Below are 21575 nucleotides of genomic sequence, written 5' to 3'. Positions count from 1 at the left end.
GACTCTTCACCAGCTGACACTCTCCTCCAATGGAACATTTGCGGCATTTAGTCCCACAAAGAGGATTTATGGCTGCTTTTAGCATCGCAGCATCCCCTTGTACTCTGCCTTCAGAAAACAAAATTGCGCCCTCACAACTGCTTTGAGCTTTCACATTTCTTACCGATTTGTTTTGACCTTCCCCCTGAGGTCAGAATTCCATCTCATGGGGGCATCATGCTGCTCATACGGGATGACATTCATAGTCAACCCATCTCCCTGACTATCCATCTTCAAGTTGTTACAGTTCACCATTTCCTTCCCCACCTGACTTTTTCCCTCTGTACCATTTATGTCCCTCCGTCATTGGTGACTTTAATGCGCATCATCCCCTTTGGAGTTCTTCCAGGACATGTCAGAGGTGCTGTCTTGGCCGACCGCCTTAACCAACTTAACATCTTCTGTCTTAACACTGGAGCACCCACTTTCTTTTCCAATTCGTCACACACCTATTCGCATTTGGACCTATCCTTCTGCACTGCCCAGCTTGCCCATCGTCTTGAGTGGTCTGTTCTTTCAGACACCTACTCGATCGACCATTTCTTGTGTGCTATCCATTTGCTGACTCCTACCCCATCTGCGTGTACGTCCAAATGGCAGCTTACTAAGGCTGACTGGGAGCTTTACTCCTCCCTGGCGATCTTTGAAGAACAAGATTTACCCAGTTGTAAAGATCAGGTGGAATATCTCACAAATGTTATCCTTACTGCTGCAGAATCTTCCGTTCCGTGCTGTTTCTCTTTACCACGTCATGTCCCAGTCTCTTGGTGGACTGAGGCATGCCGCGACACAATTCATGCACAGAGACATGCTCTCCGCATTTTTAACTGGCATCCTACAATGGTAAACTGCATTCATTATAAACAGATGCATGCAAAGTGTCGTCGCATTCTTCGATATAGCAAAAGAGCTAGCTGGAGTTCATTCACTAGTTCTTTTAACAGTTCCACCCCTCCCTCTGTCATGTCTGATGACTCTCTGGGACCAAGATCCATTCCCCAATTTTCGGCCTGACAGTAGCAGACAATGTCATCGTGAACACTATTGCAGTTTTCAACACCTGGGGCCGCCATTTTGTGGAAGTTTCGAGCTCTTCCCACTACCACCCTGCCTTCCTCAATCGGAAATGAGTGGAGGAGCTCGGGCGATATCTTTCTCTTCTCTGAATCATGAATGCTACAGTGCCGCCTTTACTATGAGGGAGCTAGATCATGCTCTCAGTTCATCCCAATCCTCCGCCACAGAGCCAGACACCATCCACATTCAGATGTTGCAGCACCTTTCTCTTGCAGCAGGCACTTACTGCTTAACACATACAACTGCATCTGGGCAGAGGGCACATTTCCCGGATGCTGGTGTGAAGGCACTGTCATACCCATACCTAAGCCCAGTAAGGACAAAAACCTTCCTTCTAGCTACCGCCCATCTCTCTAACAACAGCGTTTGCAAGGTGATGGAATGTATGATTCATGCCCGGCTGGTGTGGTGGCTCAAGTCTCACAATTTACTGACAACTGCACAGTGTGGATTTAGTGTGTGGCATTCTTAGTTGACCATTTCGTTACTTTGGTTGCCTATGTCATGAATGGTTTTCTGCGGAAATCCCAGACTGTAGCCATGTTTTTAGATTTGGAGAAGGCCTACGACACCTACTGGAAAACTGGTATCCTCCGTACTCTTTACACGTGGGCCTTCCGTGGCCGCCTGCCCTGTTTCCTTCAGGCATTTTTAAAAGACAGAGTTTTCAAGGTGTATGTGGGTTCTGCCTTGTCGGACACCTTTATCCAGGAAAACAGTGTGCCTCAGGGTTCCGTCCTGAGCATCATCCTCTTCGCTATCACCATTAACCTAATAATGGCCTGTCTCCCGCCGCGCATCTCTGGCTCCATTTTTGTGAATGATTTTGCCATCTATTGCTTGTACTGGTCCCTTGTCTGTTCGAGACTCGACTATGGGTGCTTTGTTTATGCATCTGCACGTCCATCCGCCTTACACAGTCTCAACACTATCCACCATTGTGGCATCCGTTTGGTCATGGGTGCCTTTTACACTAGCCCGGTTGAGAGTCTGTATGCTGAAGCTGCTGAACTACCACTGTCCCACCGTGACTTTCTCCTCAGTAGGTATGCATGCCGTTTGTCTGCTACGCATGGCCAACCCATCCTATGCCTCCTCCTTTGAGGATTCCTTTCATTGGCAGTATGCGTGCATCCCTCTTCTGTTACCTCCTGGAGTCCACTTTCGGCACTTGCTACAGTGGCTTAACTTCACACTACCTGCAGCTTTCCAAGGGGTGTGAACGCTTCACCACCTTGTCTTCATGAAGCGGCCCATGTTAACCTTGGCCTTCATTTGCTTCCTAAGGACACTACTCCAGCCTCTATCGCATTCAGTTTCATGACCTTCGCTTGGAACTTTGCGATAGTACCTTTATATACACCGATGGCTCTTGGACTGCCCCTGGGGTTGGGTGTGCCTTCATCATTGGCACCCGTGTCTTTCGATATTGACTTCCAGCACACTGCTCAGTATTTACAGCCGAGCTCTTCTCCCTGTATCAGGCCACGGATTATATCCGGTGACACAGACTTCTCAATTGTGTCCTCGGCTCAGACTCACTCAGCGCCCTTCAAAGTCTATGTGAGCTGTACACCGCTCATCTGTTAGTGCAGCGGTTCCAGGAAAACTGTCACTTGCTCACTCTTGGTGGAGCCATTGTGATGTTTCTGTGGGTTCCTGGACATGTTGGTCTGCCAGGGAACGAGGCTGCTGACACTGCTGCCAAGGCTGCAGTCCTCATACCTCAGCCCCTGAGTTCCTATATTCCCTCCGATGATTTCTGTGTTGCTTCTGTCAGAAGGTGGTGTCCCTTTGGCATCACCAATGGTCCTCTCTTCATGGGAATAAGCTCCGACTTAGTAACCCTCTCCCAGCAGCTTGGGTGACTGCCTCTCTGCCATCCTACTGGGAGGAGATTATTTAAACTCAGCTGTGTATTGGGCACTGCCTTTTTAGCCATTGTTATTTGCTAAGTGGTGCTACCCCACCACTTTGTACACATTGCACCCAAGTTTTAAGTGTCCACCTCTTTCTGATGGAACGCCCTTTTTTTTTAACCACTTATGTTCCAGCTTGGGTTTGCCACCTGATTTACCAGCCATTTTAGCACAACACAAGCTGTTGACTGCGTTTTACTTTTTTATCCGCCAAAGCAATGTGGCGAAGGCAATTTAATTTTCAGTTTTGGACCTCCATTTCTGTATGGTATCTAAAGACACTTTCCCACATGCCTGTTTTTAGCTGTCTACTATTATGTCAATTGGGATTGACGTATAGTAGTTTAACTCCTCTCTGTTTCATGTTCTATAATTTTCACTTGGGCTCGTATGACCCCAATTGTTTTTTGCACCCTAAAGCAAAACAAAACCAAACCAATATTTCAGACACAAAGGAATTACTGACATTGGCTGAGAGCGGGCATTGATTGAGCTCAATGGAGAAAGTTGAAAATTTGTGCCGGACCAGGATTCAGACCCAGATCTCCTGCTTACTTGGCAGATGCTCTGACCACTAAGCTGTTTGGACACAGTGGTCATTGTAACTGCACAGACTACCTTAGCAAGTCCCCCCTCCCCCAATCAGACCCAACCTATCCACACACTGCTGTTGTAGTGCCCATTACCCCTTATCCTCATTACTTGTGGCATTTCACAGATTCCCTGGTATGCATCTGCACTGAAGAGATCATTGGCCATCTCAGCTTAATTATACAGTGTGAGTCAACAAGGACGTTACGACTTTGGAATGATATAGAAATTTTAACTTACAGAATTAGTACATGGGTCATTTTAAAGCAAACAGCCTCACGTTTTACATAAAAGTGTCAATTGTCATTTTGGTTCGATGTGACTACCATCTGTAATACAGCAAACATCTCATCAGTAATCCATTTCTTCCCACACTCATTACTGCAAATCTGGGATAAATTGTGCAATGGCAGTGTAGATTTGATTTTTCAGGTTGGCTAAATTGTTTGTTAGGGTAGGAGTATACACATAAAACTGCAGAGTAAGAAATTCGGTGATGTCAAGTCTGGGGAGCGACGTGACTATTCACGGCCAATCCACCGACCTGGGAAGCAATAAGTTGTGGAAACCTTGAACTTCAGTGAGGAAATGAGGTGGTGCACCATTCTGCTGGTAGTAAACCATCCCATCTTGGTCATATTCATTTATCTGTGGAATTAAAAGTTTTCAAGCATACCCACACACACAATATTAATGACAGTTTTCTCCACGAAGAAGAAAGGGCCGTACACTTTGTTTACACTGTATGGTTTCAAGTGTACGCAGTACTCGCCAAACAGTCTTTTGTGGAATGCCAATCTTGAGAGACATACATCACTTTGATTTCTGTGAACTGTGGGCAAAGCTCTCCCTAACCTGTTCCACACAATTGATGACTCACAGCCGACTTGGTGATTTATCATGTTGCCGTGAACAACCAGCCTCAACAAATCTTAGGCATACTTGAAGATTCTTCAGCATATTTGTTGCAAAATTTACACTGAACAGCTTTTGCAGAGTTGGTTTTATAAAACCAAAACACACAATGAGTGTGCTCTGTATCAGTGAAATTAGCCATTTTATCTGTGCACTACACTGGTGCTCCCAGTGGTGGCACGGGGTACTGATGCACTACGTGAATCAAACTTGAGGTTGTTTGTTACAAAGTGACACATCTACAGATTCTGTAAGTTATCTCAATAAATTACTGTATCTTTCCAAAGTTGTGTGTATAAACATGTGAAAGAACAGACTATTTCGATCCAGCAGCTATTATGAATTAAGACACAAAGGAATTACAAACATTGGCATTGATTGAAATCAATGGGGAAAGTTGAAAATCTGTTCTGGATCAAGATGCAAACCTGAGTCTTCTGCTTATTAGGCAGATGCTCTGACCACTAAGCCACCCAGACACTGTGATCATAGCAGCTGCACAGACTACGCTAGCATCATTGACCATCTCGCCTAGTAAGCGGAGACCCAGGTTCAGATCACCACATATAAATATATTTCAAGCTATGTAGTTTTACAGAGAGCAGTTCCTAGCAAAGACACCCAAAACTGGACAATCTTTACTAAAATCTAAAATTAAAAATATATATATTTGACATTCAAACCAAATTGCTCCATATAGGTTAATGCAGGATAAAGCTGGAAAAATATTGGTATGATCTATTTTGCGATAAGCCTATTGGTTCACTTCTAATTGAAGCTTAAACTTGAGTCTCTATAATAAAAAAATCTGATAGTTGATACATCATTAGAGCCAAAAAAATTGGTAAATTCTTGTGATCTAATGGTAATGTCATTTTATAAGCACAGTACTGGTTCAGTCTTTGAAACTGAAGCTCTGCATCAATGAACGTGGCTGAAGTTCGCCGATGACATTGTAATTCTGTCAGAGACAGCAAGGACTTGGAAGAGCAGTTGAATGGAATGGACAGTGTCTTGAAAGGAGGGTATAAGATGAACATCAACAAAAGCAAAACGAGGACAATGGAATGTAGTCGAATTAAATCGGGTGATGCTGCGGGAATTTAATTAGGAAATGAGATGCTTAAAATAGTAAAGGAGTTTTGCTATTTGGGGAGCAAAATAACTGATGATGGTCGAAGTAGAGAGGATATAAAATGTAGACTGGCAATGGCAAGGAAAGCGCTTCTGAAGAAGAAAAGTTTGTTAACATCGAGTATAGATTTAAATGTCAGGAAGTCGTTTCTGAAAGTATTTGTATGGAGTGTAGCCATGTATGGAAGTGAAACGTGAACGATAAATAGTTTAGACAAGAAGAGAATATAAGCTTTCGAAATGTGGTGCTGCAGAAGAATGCTAAAGATTAGATGGGTAGATCACATAACTAATGAGGAGGTATTGAATAGAATTGGGGAGAAGAGGAGTTTGTGGCACAACTTGACTAGAAGAAGGGATCGGTTGGTAGGACATGTTCTGAGACATCAAGGGATCACCAATTTAGTATTGGAGGACAGCGTGGAGGGTAAAAATCGTAGAGGGAGACAAAGAGATGAATACACTAAGCAGATTCAGAAGGATGTAGGCTGCAGTAGGTACTGGGAGATGAAGAAGCTTGCACAGGATAGAGCAGCATGGAGAGGTGCGTCAAACCAGTCGCAGGGCTGAAGACGACGACAACAACAACAACAACAACAACAACAACAACAACATGGCAGACAGACTTTACTTTTTCCAACATGATGGTTGGTCCTTTCTCGTCATCACTTACACTGTTGTGTGATTCAAGTTCCAGAGTTTCTGGTCTGCTATTTGTGTCATATAGCCCTTTTAGATATTCTTCCCATCTCTGGAGGACATTGTCACGATCTTTGTATACTAACTCTTCGTCTTTACTCAAAATTTCCATAGTAGCACTTCCTGCTCTGTTTTGTTCCCATGTCATAGTCTTTACTCTGTGGTATAGTAAGTCATATCTTCCCTTCCTGTCCAGTTCTTCAATTTCATCACATTCCTCTTTTGGCCATTTTTTTCTAGCCTGCTCTGTTTCTCTTCGCAGTTCATTATTTAACCTTCGGTATATCTTTCTTGCATCTTCAGTGCTCTTGTTTTTCAATTTCCTTCTCTCCTCCATCTTGGAAATCATTTCTTGTGTGACCCATGGTTTCCCCCCCCCCCCCCCCTATATTTTGCTGTCCTGCTTTAATGATTCCTTCTTTTAGCATATGCCAGTACTCATTGGCATTATCAGGTGGTTCCTTGTAATGTGTTTAGAAACTCCCGAGACAGCATTGCTGTAATTTGTTTTTTGTTGGATCTTATCTCCTCTAGATCCCACTTCACCATGGTTGCCTTCTTCAGTTTTTTCATTCTTATTTCTATTTCTGCCATAAGTAAGTTGTGGTCACTATTAATATCTGCACCTGGTAATGTGTGCACCTTCTTGATTCCATTCCTGTATCTTTCTTCTACCAGTATAAAATTGATTTGGTTCTGTATTTATCCCCTGCTGATTTCCAAGTGTAGAACCTCCTCTTGTGGTTCTTGAACCATGTGTTTGCCACTATCAGCTGCCTTTCCCTGCAGAATTTAATTAGCCATTCACCTCTATCATTTCTCTTTCCAAGACCATGACTGCCTACTATGTTCCCCACTTTCCCTTTACCCACAATGGCATTCCAGTCTCCCATTACTATTTTGCAGCATTTTTTTTATTTTCGTCCATTATTCTCTCTATTACATTGTACATTTCCTCTACAATTTGGTCATCATGTTCTGAAGTTGGCATATACACCTGGACAATCAGTAAATCTTTTTGTGCTCCTTTCAGCCTTACACCAATAACCCGGTCATTTGCGTAGTCCACTTATTCCACACATTTAGCCTATTCCTTTGTCATAATCATTCCTACTCCATTCATTCCTTTTACTTCTCCTCCTGAGTAGTACAACACACATTCATCTGACTGCAACTCTCCGTGTCCATTCCATTTACCTCAGCAACTCCTATGAGGTCCATGTGATTCTTTTCCATCTCCCTTTCAAGGTTTCTAGTTTTCCTGATTGTAGCAGAGTTCTAACATTCCAGGTACCTATTCACGTTTTGATTTTTTGCCTCCTTTCAAGAAAGATTTAAGTGCTCATTTTCCTGTGCACCATTTGAGAATGGAACGGTAGAGAAATGGCGTGAAAGTGGTTGTATAAACCCTCTGCCAGGCACTTAATTGTGAATTGCATGTTGATGTAGAGGGATTGAACGTTTCTGTGACTGTGACTGAGTGCAGCTGATTCTGCTATGTGTTAAAAAGAAGCCCTTTATTGTTACTGTTTCGACTTACTACTTACACTTCGAATTGCTATCAAAAAATCAACTACGACAGCTCGCGGTAGATAAATCGGCATTTCAATTGAAGAAATGTGGAATGATTGGGATTCACTAAAGATAACAGCAGAATACAGTTCCATATAACAGTTGATAATGATGAAGCTGTGAGGCTATGATTGTAAAAGGAATGGGAGAGTTGGCAATCTTTCTCCACCAAGTCTTGTAGGAAAAGAAGTCAGTCTCATGCAATGAATCTCACCAGCAATTCATCAGTTGTACTGAGATCTAAGGAAATCTCTACTAACATTAGAACTCTGTCATGGTATATATGCAAATGAAGATGATTAAAGAGCAAGACAGTCATTTTTCTTATGGAAAAAAAAATCCAGTGATTTTGTGTATCATTAATTTAAATTTTGTTGTCAGACTTATCACATGACATGCAAGCAACTAGCAGCTTCTTAATAAATGTTTAGGCATTAGAAATGTCCCTAAAAGTGACTGGCATTAATCATTCCTTTTACTGTTTTATATTTTTTCTATTAACTTATGTGTTTAAAAAAGAGTGAAAAATATAAAATTGTGTATAATCCATCAAACAAGCAAAGATAAATTTAATAGTTTACAGTTCATCAATATTAAGAGAATAAAGTCTTGGTTTATATTGTACATCTCTCATCTGTGTCAACTGTATGCCAAATAAAATCCAAAATGAATAACTGAAGAAAGAGAAACTGAACAGCACTGAGAGATAATGTGAAGTATTAATTTTACATGTGGATGGATTTTACAAGGTGTACAACTTTGCTTCCATCCCCCCCCCCCCCCCCCCCTCCAAAATTTGAGGCTTTAATGAAACAAATTAGTTAGACATGTATCATTCAAAGTATTTTCCATCGCTGGCCACTACTTTCTCCCATCTTGTGGGCAGTGTGCGAATCCCGCGTCGAAAAAATTGTTCATCTTTTGAATCGATCCATGAATCAATCCAATTTCTGACTTCTTCACGAGATCGGAAGTGCTAGTTAGCCAGGCCATGCGCCATTGATCTAAACAGGTGATAGAGGGAGCAGTGTCTGGAGAATACGGTGGGTGGGGTAGGATTTCCCATTTTAACGTTTCCAAGTACGTTTTGACCTCTTTTGCAACGTGGGGTCGAGTGTTGTCATGGAGCAAAATCACTTTATTGGCCTCTCACTGTATTGCAGCCATTTGTCCTTTAATGCTCTGCTCAAACACGTTAATTGCATCCGATAACAAGCACTTGTGATTGTTTCACTTGGTTTTAACACCTCATTGCACACGACGCCGAGCTGGTCCCACCAAATGCAGAGCATGATCTTGGAGCCCATGAATATTCGGTTTGGCCATTGACGTGGAAGCCTGGCTGGGATATCTCCATGATTTTTTGTGTTTAGGGTTATCCTAGTGAGCCCATTTTTCATCCCCAGTCACAATGCAATGCAGCAATCCCTTCCGTTTTTGCCTCTGAAGCAACTGTTCACAAACACCGTTCAACATCTCGTGGTTTCAGCTCACATGGGACCCAAGTTCCTTCTTTCTGAATCATGCCCATAGCCTTACGACGTTTTGAAATGGTTTGCTGTGTCACTCTCACTAATCGTGCCAATTCTTCTTGAGTTTGACGCGAGTCTTCTCTCAGCCATGTGTCCAATTCTGCATCTTCGAAAACATTCTCTCTTCCACCACTATGCTGGTCTACGATGTTAAAATCACCATTCTTGGACCATTGAAACCATTCATGACACGTTCTTTCACTAGTAGTATTCTTACCATATGTACTTGAGAATATTCAATGAGACTCAGCTGCTGTTTTCTTCATATTGAAACAAAACAGTAACACCTCCTGCGAATGGTGAGAATTAGGCTCGTAAACTGACATTTTCAATCGAGAACAACTTTATGATGCAGACACAAATCGACTAATGTTTGAATGAGGTTATGTTGACTGAGGTCAAAGCTAACTGCCTGACGTCTGCGATCTTTCTTTCGACCGCTACTTATCATTGTCGCCACCTATCGGCAAATGGTGGAAGCAAAGTGTGTAAAAAGTTATGTAAAAAAATTCAGTATACTATTTTCCTTCAAAGTTTTAAATTCAGTTTTCTCAGAATGCCATTTTAGGGCTTGCTCATTGTGATGTGGATCTGACACAATTGGTACCTGATGGTGATACAGGTGGCTGTGTAGGCAATTTAAGCTAAAACCTCATGTCACAACCTCATAAATTTACTGTTTAGTAGAGGATGTAGTGTTCAGTAACCAGCAGCAACTAATGCAGAACTGGTGTAAAAGATACACGGGAGTTACCGATACCAAACATCTATTCTGATAACATGGATAAGGTGCGATCAATGTAACACCTAGCAGAGAGATATTTGTAGCCTCTGAACACTGCTTGTCTTGAGTTTTTAAATGAATGTTCACTGACTGTAGCAAACTTTCTTCCAGGTGTCACATTTGTTACCTTCTCCAATTCAAACGAGATTATCACCTTTGCACATAAACCTTCTTGAGGGCAGTAGGCGTAGCCGTGTTCAAAACAGTTGTTCTCTAATTTCATTGTATAATTATGTGAGAAATACGTTATTTTTGAAAATTTGTGGACACTTACAAAACTAACTTTTACTAAGTTACCAGTACAAATAACTCACTTCGAAGCAAATTAGCATCTGTGATTCCCTGTTACTGCCAAAGAATAGATCACACCAGATTTCATTGTGTGTGTGCATTTTTGAGAATTTTCAGAAGTTACTATTATTCTGTGGCTAATCTAATTCATAGTGAATCATTGTTTGTGATTTATTTTCTGTATCAGATATTCTAACTAACATTGTTACATGTGCTTTTCCCGTAAAGTTGGAGTATATATTATCTACAGTTATCATAAATTATCTTTATTTTTAAGTCTGTTAATAACTATAACTAACCTCAAAAAATTTAAAAAATTAGTAATTTTTACCACAGGTTTTTCACTTGCCTTAATGGACATCTCATTTGGTGTATTTGTTTATGTTCTTTTAGGGAACTAGTAATTCTTTAGAGCTGCAGATATAAAAGACAGTCAGCAGGCATAGTTTAAAGTTTCTTGTTCACTGTCCTGTAATACATTGCACCAGCCAAAATGCAGTTCCACTCTGGATGCTGTTCTCGAACACAGGATGAGTTGGTTGATGTTCATAAGCAGTTGGAAATCACCCCAAGTGCTGTCAAATGATTGGCAGCTGCTGTGAATCAGTAGGTTGGAAGAGCTCTCAAGAATTGTGTACCTGTGGTACCAAAGGTACCTCAAGTACTATGCTCTCCTGTGGATCCTGCCTCTTCTACAGAAAGTAAGAGATCAGTCATTACTTGTCAACTTGATTGTGAGTTGCATTTCAGTGGTAATCTAGGTGCCTTGTACATTGTGGACAGGAACCAGGGAGGACTCGGGGTTTATACTGATCCCTCTGACCAACAAGTTTGAAGGGCTGTCTTTCACTGAAACTGAGCCAGTGGAATTCTCTTCACCTGTTTCGGTGAAACCCGTTTTGTCCGGTGTTAAGACCAGGCAAACGCAAGAGGATAGGGGGCTATTAGTTGTTGCCATGTCAAACATACGGTGATTGATGGTACCCCTTAGGGAGATGGCACAGAAAAGGACACGAGGTACACTCAGTGTGTATGCCTGGGGGGTCTCATTCAACATGTTGAAGATGCTATTCTGGCACCCATTGAGGGAACAGGGTGCAAGCAACTACAGTATGTGGCGCATTTTGGAACAAATGATATGTCATCTGGGCTCAGAGGTTTGATTCCAGCCACTGACAGAGGATGTTGAGGAGACCAGCCTTGCACGTGGAGTTTCAATGAAGCTCACAGTTTTGCGGCACTGACCCGAGAATGGCCCTTTGGTTTTGAGTCGAGTTGGAGAGCTGAACCAGAGACTTAGAAAGTTGTATGATAAGCTAGGCTGTGACTTCCTGGACTTGTATCATAAGGTTGAGAATGGTTGGGTGCCCCTGAATGGGGATACTGCCCAGGTAGTGCACACAAGGATATTTTTTTTATTTTTTGTTTTAGAGTAGGCTACTCTCCATCAACAGCAGATAATTATAGCTTAGAATTAAAATATTGAGGTTTCATGACGGAGTGCCAGAAGTTGAAGCATTCCTGAAAAGCAGTGAAGCTCACATAATACTTCGTACAAAAAGTTGGTTGAAACCTGTAACTGATAGCAGTGATATTTTGGGGAAAATTTAAGTGTGTATCTAAAGGATAGACTAATGGGAAATGGGGGTGGTGTACTGGTTGCAGGATACAAACTCAAATCGACGGAGGTAGAAATTGAAGCTGCATGTAAGATTGATTGGGCAAGACTCAGTATCAGGTATGACATAAAATAATTTGATCCTTCTGTTGCTCACCAGACTCGTATCGTGATGTAGTCATTGGTGGAGACTTTAATCATCCAACAATCAATTGTCAAAATTACAGATTACTAAATGCCTTCTCTGAAAACTATCTAGAACAGATAGTTGGGAACCCCTCTAATGATATAAATATATTGGATCCTCATCAAGGATGTTCATGTCAAAACTGCTGTTGGTGATCATGACACGGTTGTGGCAACAATGATTATCGAAGTACAAAGGGCAATTAAAACAACACATATATATTCAGCAAAGTAGATACAAAATCAAATCAGTAGTTTCACATCTCTAGGAGAAACTTGAAACATTCAGCACAGGACGGGATCTTGTAGAGGAACTATGGTTCAGATTCAAAAGAAAAGTTGACCGCGCACTGGATAGCTATAAACCCAGTAGAACAATTCATAATGAGAGGGACCTTTCATGGTATACAGTCACTGTAAAGAAACTTCTAAACAGACAGATACTACTGTATACTAGGTGAAAACAAAGCGTAGGACTATAGATAGATGTATGCTGAATGAAACACATTCAGCAGCCAAGAAGGCACTGCATGAAGCCTTAAGTGACTGTTGTAGCAGAATATTGTCAAATGATTTTCCTACAAAAGCCAAAGAAATTCTGGTCGTATGTACAGGCTGTTAGTGGCACCGAAGTTAGTGTCCAGTCCTTAGCGAATTAGGGAGGAACTGAAGTTGACAGTAGCAAAGCAAAAACTGGAATGCTTAACTCTGTCTTCAAATCTTCCTTTACAAAGGAAACCCCAAGAGTACTGCTGCAGTTTAATCCTCATACCACTGAAAAGATGAATGCAATAAGTATTACAGTGTCAGTGGTGTTTAGAAACAGCTGAAATAGTTAAAATTGAACAAGATTCCAAGGCCTGATGGAATCCCTATCAGATCTATATTGAATTTGCAGCTGAGTTAGTTCCTCTTCCAACAGTAATCTGTTGTAGATTGCTCGAACAAAAAACCGTGTCAGGTTATTGCAAAAAAGCACAGATAATGCCCGTCCATGATAAGGGCAGTAGAAGTGATCCACAAAACTGCCATCCATGTCTTCCATGTCTTTGACATTGATTTGTTGTTGAATCTTAAAACATATTCTGAGCTCAACCATAAAGAGGACTGTGTGAGGTGACACAGTATTTATCACACTGGACTCGCATTTGGGAGGACGACTGCTCAAACCCCCGTCCGGCCATCCTGATTTCCCTAAATCGCTTCAGGCAAATGCAGGATGGTTCCTTTGAAAGGGCATGGCCAACTTCCTTCCCCATCCTTCCCTAATTCGATGGGACTGATGACCTCGCTGTTTGGTCCCCTCCCCTAAATCAACCAACAAACCATAATGAGGTACCATGAACAGGATGCTGTCCTCCACACCAACTAGTGTGGATTCTGAAAGTGTCTATCATGTAAAGCCCAGCTCGCACTTTCGTCACATGACATACTGAAAGCTATGGACCAAGGCAGTCAGGTAAATACAATATTTCTTGATTTCTGTAAAGCATTTCGCTCAATACCACACCTGTGCTTATTGTCAAAATCTCTATCATATGGGATATCAAGTGAAACTTGTGACTGGATTGAGGAATCTCTGGTAGGGAGGACATGGCATGTTATCTTGGATGGAGAGTCATCGTCAGATGTAGAAGCAACTTTGTGTGTGCTGCACTGAAGTGTTTTGGGACCGTTGCTGTTCATATTGCATATTAATGACTTTGCGGACAGTGTTCTTTCTGCGGATGTCGCAGTTATTGATAATGAAGTACTGTCTGAGAGGAACTGCGTAGATATTCAGTGTGATCTTGACAAGATTTGAAAGTGGTGCAAAGATTGTCAACTTGCCTTAAATGTTCAGAGATGTAAAATTGTGTTCTTCACAGAACTAGAAAAAATTAATAGTATCTTATGACTGCAATATCGATGAGTCACTGCCGGAATCGGCCAGCTCGTAAAAATACCTGGGTGTTACACTTTGTACAGAAATGAAAAGGAATGATCACAAAGGCTCTGTTGTGGGTAAAGCAGGTGGTCAACTTCAGTTTATTTGTAAAATACTGGGGAAGTGCAATCAGTGTATAAAGGAGATTGTTTACAAATCACTTGTGCGACCCATTCTAGAATCTTGTTAAAGTGTGTTGGCCTGTACCAAAAGGTTCTGATGGGGGCATATTGAACATACACAGAGTAGGACAGCAGGGGTGGTCACCTATGGGAGAGAATTAGTGATGCTGAAGGAACTGAACTGACACTCTTGAAGAGAGATGTAAATTACCCTAAGAAAGTCTACTAACAAAGTTTCAAGAACCGGCTGAACATTTCAGTGGCCTAGCCATCTGGATCCTCCCCTCTACCAACAGCTTTTCTTAATTTTGCAGGTGAAAGTTATCCTTACAGCTCATTCTCTGCTCCGAAAATCATCCCGGTGTCAACGTATGCTAACTTACAGTCTCCACACCCTCAACCCAACAGTTCCCACACCATCTGACCTCTCGCTTCATTCCCATTCTCATCTTCCAGTCTCTTTCTGTGCCGCCCTTTACTAATCCACCCACCTATCTTTCCCCACTCATTTCCTTTTTCTCCCCTCCCCCCTCCTGTCCCCACCTCCTTGCCCCACAGCCTCCCAATGCTGTGTCAATTGAAGCCTAGTCTCTGCACACTCTGCCAGACAGCGCTGCTCTTCCCTCCCCCTCCCCCAACCATACACTTCTCTTCTCTGCCTCTTCCAGATTGCTGCTTCCCTTCCTCGTGACAATTGCATTCTGGCCTGAGCTGCCAGAGATAGTGGTGTGTGTGTGTGTGTGTGGGGGGGGGGGGGGGGATGTGCTTGCTTGTGTGGATGAATGTGTTTGTTTCTCTTCCTGATGGAGGCTGTGGCCAAAAGCTAATGTGTAAGTGTCTTTTAATTGTGCCTGTCTGCAGTTTCTTCAACGTATCATATTTATGGTAAGCAGCAGTCTATCTTCCTTACATTGTTTATAAAAATTATATGTATTTGTGTGCTTGCAAATCAAGCAGTTTGTTATGGAAACTCATACTAAAATATCATCCCTCAGGTGCTAAGTGTTGACTATGACTATTTGAGTGATGAAATGTTGCCAGTCATCAGCAACCTTGGTCTTAGGCAGTTTATAATCCATGTTCATGGAGTTGAAGAGGACCATCCTGGTATACCTGATTCAGCATGGGCTGAATTTGCAAATCACAAGTGAGTATACACCACATCCAAATTTAAATTGTGTCATTTCCCTCTGATAATATAGTAATTTATTTTTTTTATTTTTTGTGTTTTTCAGCCCTTTATGTGAAGTACATCTCATCCTCATTCATGCCTATGATGCTGTGGAAATTTTGGATTCGACCATTTTCAGGCCGAACATGCCACTTTCATTCTTAAAAGTGTTTTTTTGTGAGAATGTAAGTACAGTTACCTTGCATATAGAGCAGATGGGACACAGAAGTCCTGTTTTTGGAATAATAAAATTAGTTGTATTAGTTATATTCTTCTGGCATTGTTATAGATACTGGTGGGACTTCTCTCTCTCTCTCTCTCTCTCTCTCTCTCTCTCTCTCTCTCTCTGTATTATGTAGTCACCAAGCGGCAGCAGAACACACACATAAAAGGAGTATATGTGCGTATTCTGCCACCTCTTGGTGAGTAGGTTTTTTAATCTATCCAGTTACGTTGTATTGTCAAAAATTGTTTTAGTCTGTATTATATAAGATACATTAAGGTTTCCAAAAATTTATTCACTGCGACAACTTGCACATATTTTTTGATGTCGACCACCATCTACGGGGAAAAAATGTAAATTACAATTTGAAGGAGGGAAAAAAATAGTTTTCACTGTGATCAGTTAATACAACTGGATAGCTATAATTTAACTCTCTCCCAACCAGGGCATTAGTCAGTTAATAAAATACAAGAATCACTTTGGATTTTTTCCAGGATATGACCCGACCATCTTGACCATCTTGATGTTGCCACTGACAGCTCCATAGAGCTCATCATGGTGCACTCCAGATGCTTATCTTTTTCTCTGGGTGCTAAGGCAGTTGTGTGTATCATACATATGTGTAAATAAAACTGAACCATTTTTCAAATTTGTTGCCATTCTCACCAACATAGTGCTGCCTTAACATGACTATATTACAGTTTTGCAAGCAATGTACTTAATTTTAAAAAAGTCATATTTAAATGTTAGTTCAGTGTCATTCCCTTGCAGTCTGTATTGTAGTAATAGCTGTAGACAAATATTTTAGGTTGTCTTGCATTCCTGCTTTGTCATTAAAAATTTAGGGGAATATCTCTACTTATTCGTGCTGTTGCTCGAGTGCTTAATTGATAAAAATTCAAGAAGTGTTGGTTTTGACCATCAAGCTATACTTAATTGGACTAACAAAATCTGTGCTTTCCACCTTTTTTGTGAAATGAATAAACTGCTTGTGATGATATTCATTGAAACTAAAAATCCCAAATTGTAGACTGGAATGGTAAACACTGCAAGAATGTAAGAAGACAGAGAAAAACCATGACATTCACTTCCCTAATAATTTCATTTAAAGGAATGCAAATTATGATAGTTTCACATCATTTATAGCATCTGACAAAAAAATGTTGCAAAAGTGTAATAAGTTTGGAATTAAATGAAAATTTATGAAAAGATGTAGGTGTCATGTTTCAGTTCAGAGGGATTGCTGAATGTGCACATCACTATCTCGTTCATTTCTGAACTTTTAACAAAGAATACAGTATGGACATGATGGACAAAACTAGAAATAAAATTGCCTGTATTTCACTTCAAGAAAATTGACCATGGCTAGTAGGTCCTTCTGTTTTTCAGCACTTAATTTGTTGCCCAGTGGAAGATGAGGTATATTTTGTAGGTTGGGAAGATAGTGCAATTTGAATACCAAAATTACATCATCTTTTGTTTGATTTAATTATGCTACACAACACACAGTGAAATTCTAGTGATTGCAGCTTACATCACATTGTGGTAGTTCTTTCTGGATGACAGCCATCCTTTTGTTACATACTGATTTTCTTGATTTCTTAGCTCAGTGTTCTTCTTTGTGCTCCTTGCCTTATGTTATGTTACGTTACATTACCTTACCTTCACCTTTAAAACTTTAACTTTATAAAGTGCTGGAACAAATGCTTCACATCAAAAATAACTCAAATGAAGTAAAATGTACTATTGCTTGTAGGTAAGCAAACGAGAAACAGTTAAAATATTTTTACAACCATGGTAAGACATGCTTGGCACAGTCAGTGTTCCTCATGCCACGAAGAAAGGAACTTGCACACTGCTAAATCTGGTGTCAGTAATTGGAGTACGAGGACGCTTCTCTAATATTTCCAACCTACCTCAGGTTACTAGCCATTGTACATTTAGCAGTTTACAGGAGAGGAAAAAAAAGAAAAATCAAATTATTCACTCTATCACCGTTTCTCGTTTCCAGTCATTAATTGTATTGAAGCACATATGTGTGTACACTAAATTTGCGGTATTGTAACTTGAGCAATCAAAACCTAACATCTATCTCAGAAAGATTTTTGTTGCTCTTTCTAGAACATTTATGTTCTTCATTTCATTTGACTAATTGATAATTAAATTACACAAGAATGCCAGTTTTGGGAACATTCCATTCCATAATCCATCTGTAGTAGTTAAGATAGTTTTCCTGTACTCCTTCATGTTTATAATAGAAATAAATTGTTGCACTGAGTGATAATTTTCCTGCTGCTTTACAGATGAATTACACAGCACTGCAACGGATTTCACTCTGGTACTATAACACTCTGCAATCGCTGTGGTGGATTGACTCAATTGGTGCAACTTCCAACAGCTTCTGCCTTGTAGAGCCATCTGTGGAACCTATTGCTCAGCCTGATCCCCTGGTAATGATGGCTTGGCGGTGTACCAAACTGAAGGAGCTGGTCTTCCTCGGTTAGAATTCATTCACTTCATATTAGTTTTCTTTATTTCCCACCAAACAGTATTTCATAACTACTTTGAAATAATTTCCAGGCTACAAGTATTATGAGGATGACTTGATTGCCATAGCAAGGCTGAGAGGTAGTGGATTGCAGAAATTTGAAATCCACGCACAAGACATTTTGCGCGTGTCTGATGTTCCTGATGCCCTGGAATTTGTAAGTATTCAGCAAAAATGAAATTAGCCTGGTTTTATGACACATAGAAAAAATTTAAAACCGTTAATAAACATTTACATTTATCAGGATTAACATAATGTAATTCCCCAGACTTACGTGATAGGTGAGACAAATGATAACTGTGTAAGTCAATTTCACATAAGTCAGCATCCAATTTTGCATTTCAATAAATACAAGTTGTATTCAATTGGGACCAAAGACTAGAGAAAAGAATATAATTTAGAAGATAAATATTTAATAAAACACTAAACACAACAAATTATATTCCAGTGCAGCATTGTCCATTGAAACAATTTAAACCCAAGATACTGTGATGTAGAAGGCTTCGTAAAATGTAATAATTTCATCTGAAGAGTCAAATTTTTTTTATCATGCAAAATTTCCTCATAGCATGCAGCAAAGATTTTTCCCTGTTTTGTACCAGAAATGTGCACTGCTTTGGAATCTTTAAAAGTTGTACCCCATTTTCAATTTAACTGAGACCTTCTGTTAAGTTTGCAACCATTATTTGATCTTCTTGGTGGTCTGTGTGAAACCAGCAGTTCTTGAATGTTATCAGCATCCATCTCTAAATTTATGTGGCAGGATCAACCTTTTCTTCAGTCAGATTATCAATTTGATCAGAATCTGGTGCTTATACCCTGGGTTTCATTGGTGGAAAAAACAAGAAAGGTAAGAGGTGTTTTTTTTTCCCTGAGGCACCATGTAAAGGTATTTTGTGAAATTTCGTTCCAAAGTGTCCAATAATTCTCATTGTCATCTAAAAAATTGAATTGCTTCCAAAAGTCTTTAACAAAGAGCTCATTGTTTTTCTCGTAGCTTCATGTAGATGCATAAATGATCACCTCTTGTAGCAATTTTTAAATGTTTTAATGACTCCACAGTCACTCGGTTGAAGCAGTCTGGTTGTATTTGATGGCAAAAATGCAACTTACAACTTGGGTCGAAATTAGAGTAACAATAGGATGACCTAGTGTGATGTCAGTTAGTAACATCACTTTAAATCAGATTTGTTTTAATTAACAATAATGTTAGACTTAAGGTGTGCTGTCATGACCAAACCAGTCCTCAAAAAATTAAGCTATCATCCAAGCTTTAGCATTTGACCTGCAAACCACAAGCAGTCCAGCTTTATATGTGCTTTTTAAAGTTCTCGGCTTTTCTGAGCAATCACTAAGAGATTTTAATTAATTCAATAGCTGCATTTGCACCAACCATCACTGTCAGTGGCAGCTCTAAAACCTGGAAAGATTTTTTTTCTCTTCATGCACGATAAAATTCTTTCAGCACAGACCAGTTTCATCTACATTGAATATGGTTTGGCTGGTGTAGTGCTGGACAGAGTGATGGTCTCCTCATCAGCACTTGCTGCTTCTCCAATATCTGCAGTGCTGTGCCCGTTACAATGACTTTTGAATCGGCTAAACCAACCATTATGAGCTCTAAACTTTTTATCTCCCCAGCTTCATTCAGTCTCTCAAAAACCAGCTTAGTGTGAGAGGACACTGTGCTGATCAACAGGACAATTTCTTCTGAGTGACAATACCATAACATTTACGAATGATAACTTGAATTCAAAGATGGAGCATTTTTCACAGCTTAGAGTTTCCCCGCCCCCTTTATAATTGTTCTGACTGTTAAATCCAGTAGATCAAACTTCTTTGCCAATTCACAAATTTTAATTTTTGCCTTGAAGTCTTTAATAATATCAGTTTTCCATTTCAAAGCACACAGATATAGTCATTCACACACCTCTCACACACACATGACCAGCACGTCTGGCAGCTCGGTCTGAGATGGTGGTCATGTGTACGTGAGGTGCAATTGATCAGTCAAGTAAGCTCCATGCATAAAATGATTCCACACAAAACATGTCAGAACCTTTCGCGAGCTGAATATGTGGATTTGCTTAAATCTGGCTAGTGTAAGTCAGGGAATTACTGTACATACTGCATAATAAATTTGTCAGAAGTCGGCTTTGCTGTGAACGTAATCTCTTGCTCATTAGGTATATCTTGGATATGCAGATTAGATGGATGCTGAAAGCAGTCACCCCAGATCATATATAATCATGAATTACCCCCACCCCACCCACCCATGAAGCTAACTGGCTACTTGAAAAATTCACTGCCAGCATATTGGAAAACATTGCTTGAAAAGTTCCTGAAACTCATCAGGGGCCTCACCTATTGTTTACGGTTTGTTGATCTGGGCATTTAAATTGGATAATTTATCTTAATAGTTGCTGAATTATGGATTGATCTGGTAGAATAATGTTTATGGAAACAGTGTGTAAAATCACTCAGGACACACAAAAGTCAAGGTTATAAAACAATTTGCATCATCGAAATAGAATAATGGTAAGAAAATGAAGGTTCTTAGGTTGCCACCAGAATAATGCTGGACTGTTACGGTCGTGATGGTCCCCAGACATATAAAGGACATTAATTAAGTTTTCAGTCGTAATTGAAAAACTATATAATTACCCAAGGAAAGGTGTATGAACCTGAACACAGTACGCAACAGATCAGTGAATAAAGGAAGAATCAGAAGGAAAATCACCACACGGGCAAGGTTCCAATGAACATTAGTGCTGATGGAAAAGAGCCCTTTTGAAGCAAGAATTAGATTGCAGAACACCTTGCATACTAGTTCATGAAGTGCGTAGATAAAATTAGGAAGACTAAAAATAGAAAATGAAGATTGAACTCCTCTTCCATCAACATATCGCATTTTTTGAAATCAGGATTGTTCATTGGACATGCGGTCTTACCTAGACTGCCATCATGGAAGTCACGTGCAAGTCACAGTTTGCCAAACTGCGGTAGCTGGTAACTGCTGCTGAGCTGATGCAATGTGACTGCGAATCGTGGATCTTGTCATCATCCTGATTACTGGTCATGAATTTAAGACTTGGCAGGAGACCGAAGTCGAGAAAAACACATGAGAGTGTGAAGTCTATAGAGTATCATCACCTAGTAGTCATTCGAATCAGAATACAAATGCTTCTCTCAATTTTTGAAAGCTTTTCTTCAGACCCTGGATAGGC

The 21575-nt window shown here is 40.4% G+C and overlaps 1 protein-coding gene across 2 annotated transcripts in view; it reads left to right on the top strand.

Moving 5' to 3' along the window:
• Window positions 1–21575, top strand: part of LOC124798502 (F-box only protein 33) — an 80800-nt gene that overhangs the window by 43693 nt on the left and 15532 nt on the right. For both annotated transcript variants that reach the window (XM_047261939.1, XM_047261940.1), the window contains exons 3-6: window positions 15402–15553; window positions 15642–15762; window positions 18104–18299; window positions 18381–18505. In XM_047261939.1, coding sequence (XP_047117895.1) covers window positions 15402–15553; window positions 15642–15762; window positions 18104–18299; window positions 18381–18505 — 594 coding nt within the window. The remainder of the gene's footprint in view (window positions 1–15401; window positions 15554–15641; window positions 15763–18103; window positions 18300–18380; window positions 18506–21575) is intronic.

This window comes from Schistocerca piceifrons, chromosome 5 (assembly GCF_021461385.2).
Source record: "Schistocerca piceifrons isolate TAMUIC-IGC-003096 chromosome 5, iqSchPice1.1, whole genome shotgun sequence".
Classification (NCBI taxonomy): domain Eukaryota; kingdom Metazoa; phylum Arthropoda; class Insecta; order Orthoptera; family Acrididae; genus Schistocerca; species Schistocerca piceifrons.
Note: the sequence above shows the minus strand (reverse complement) of the source record. Positions and strands in the feature narration are given on the sequence as shown.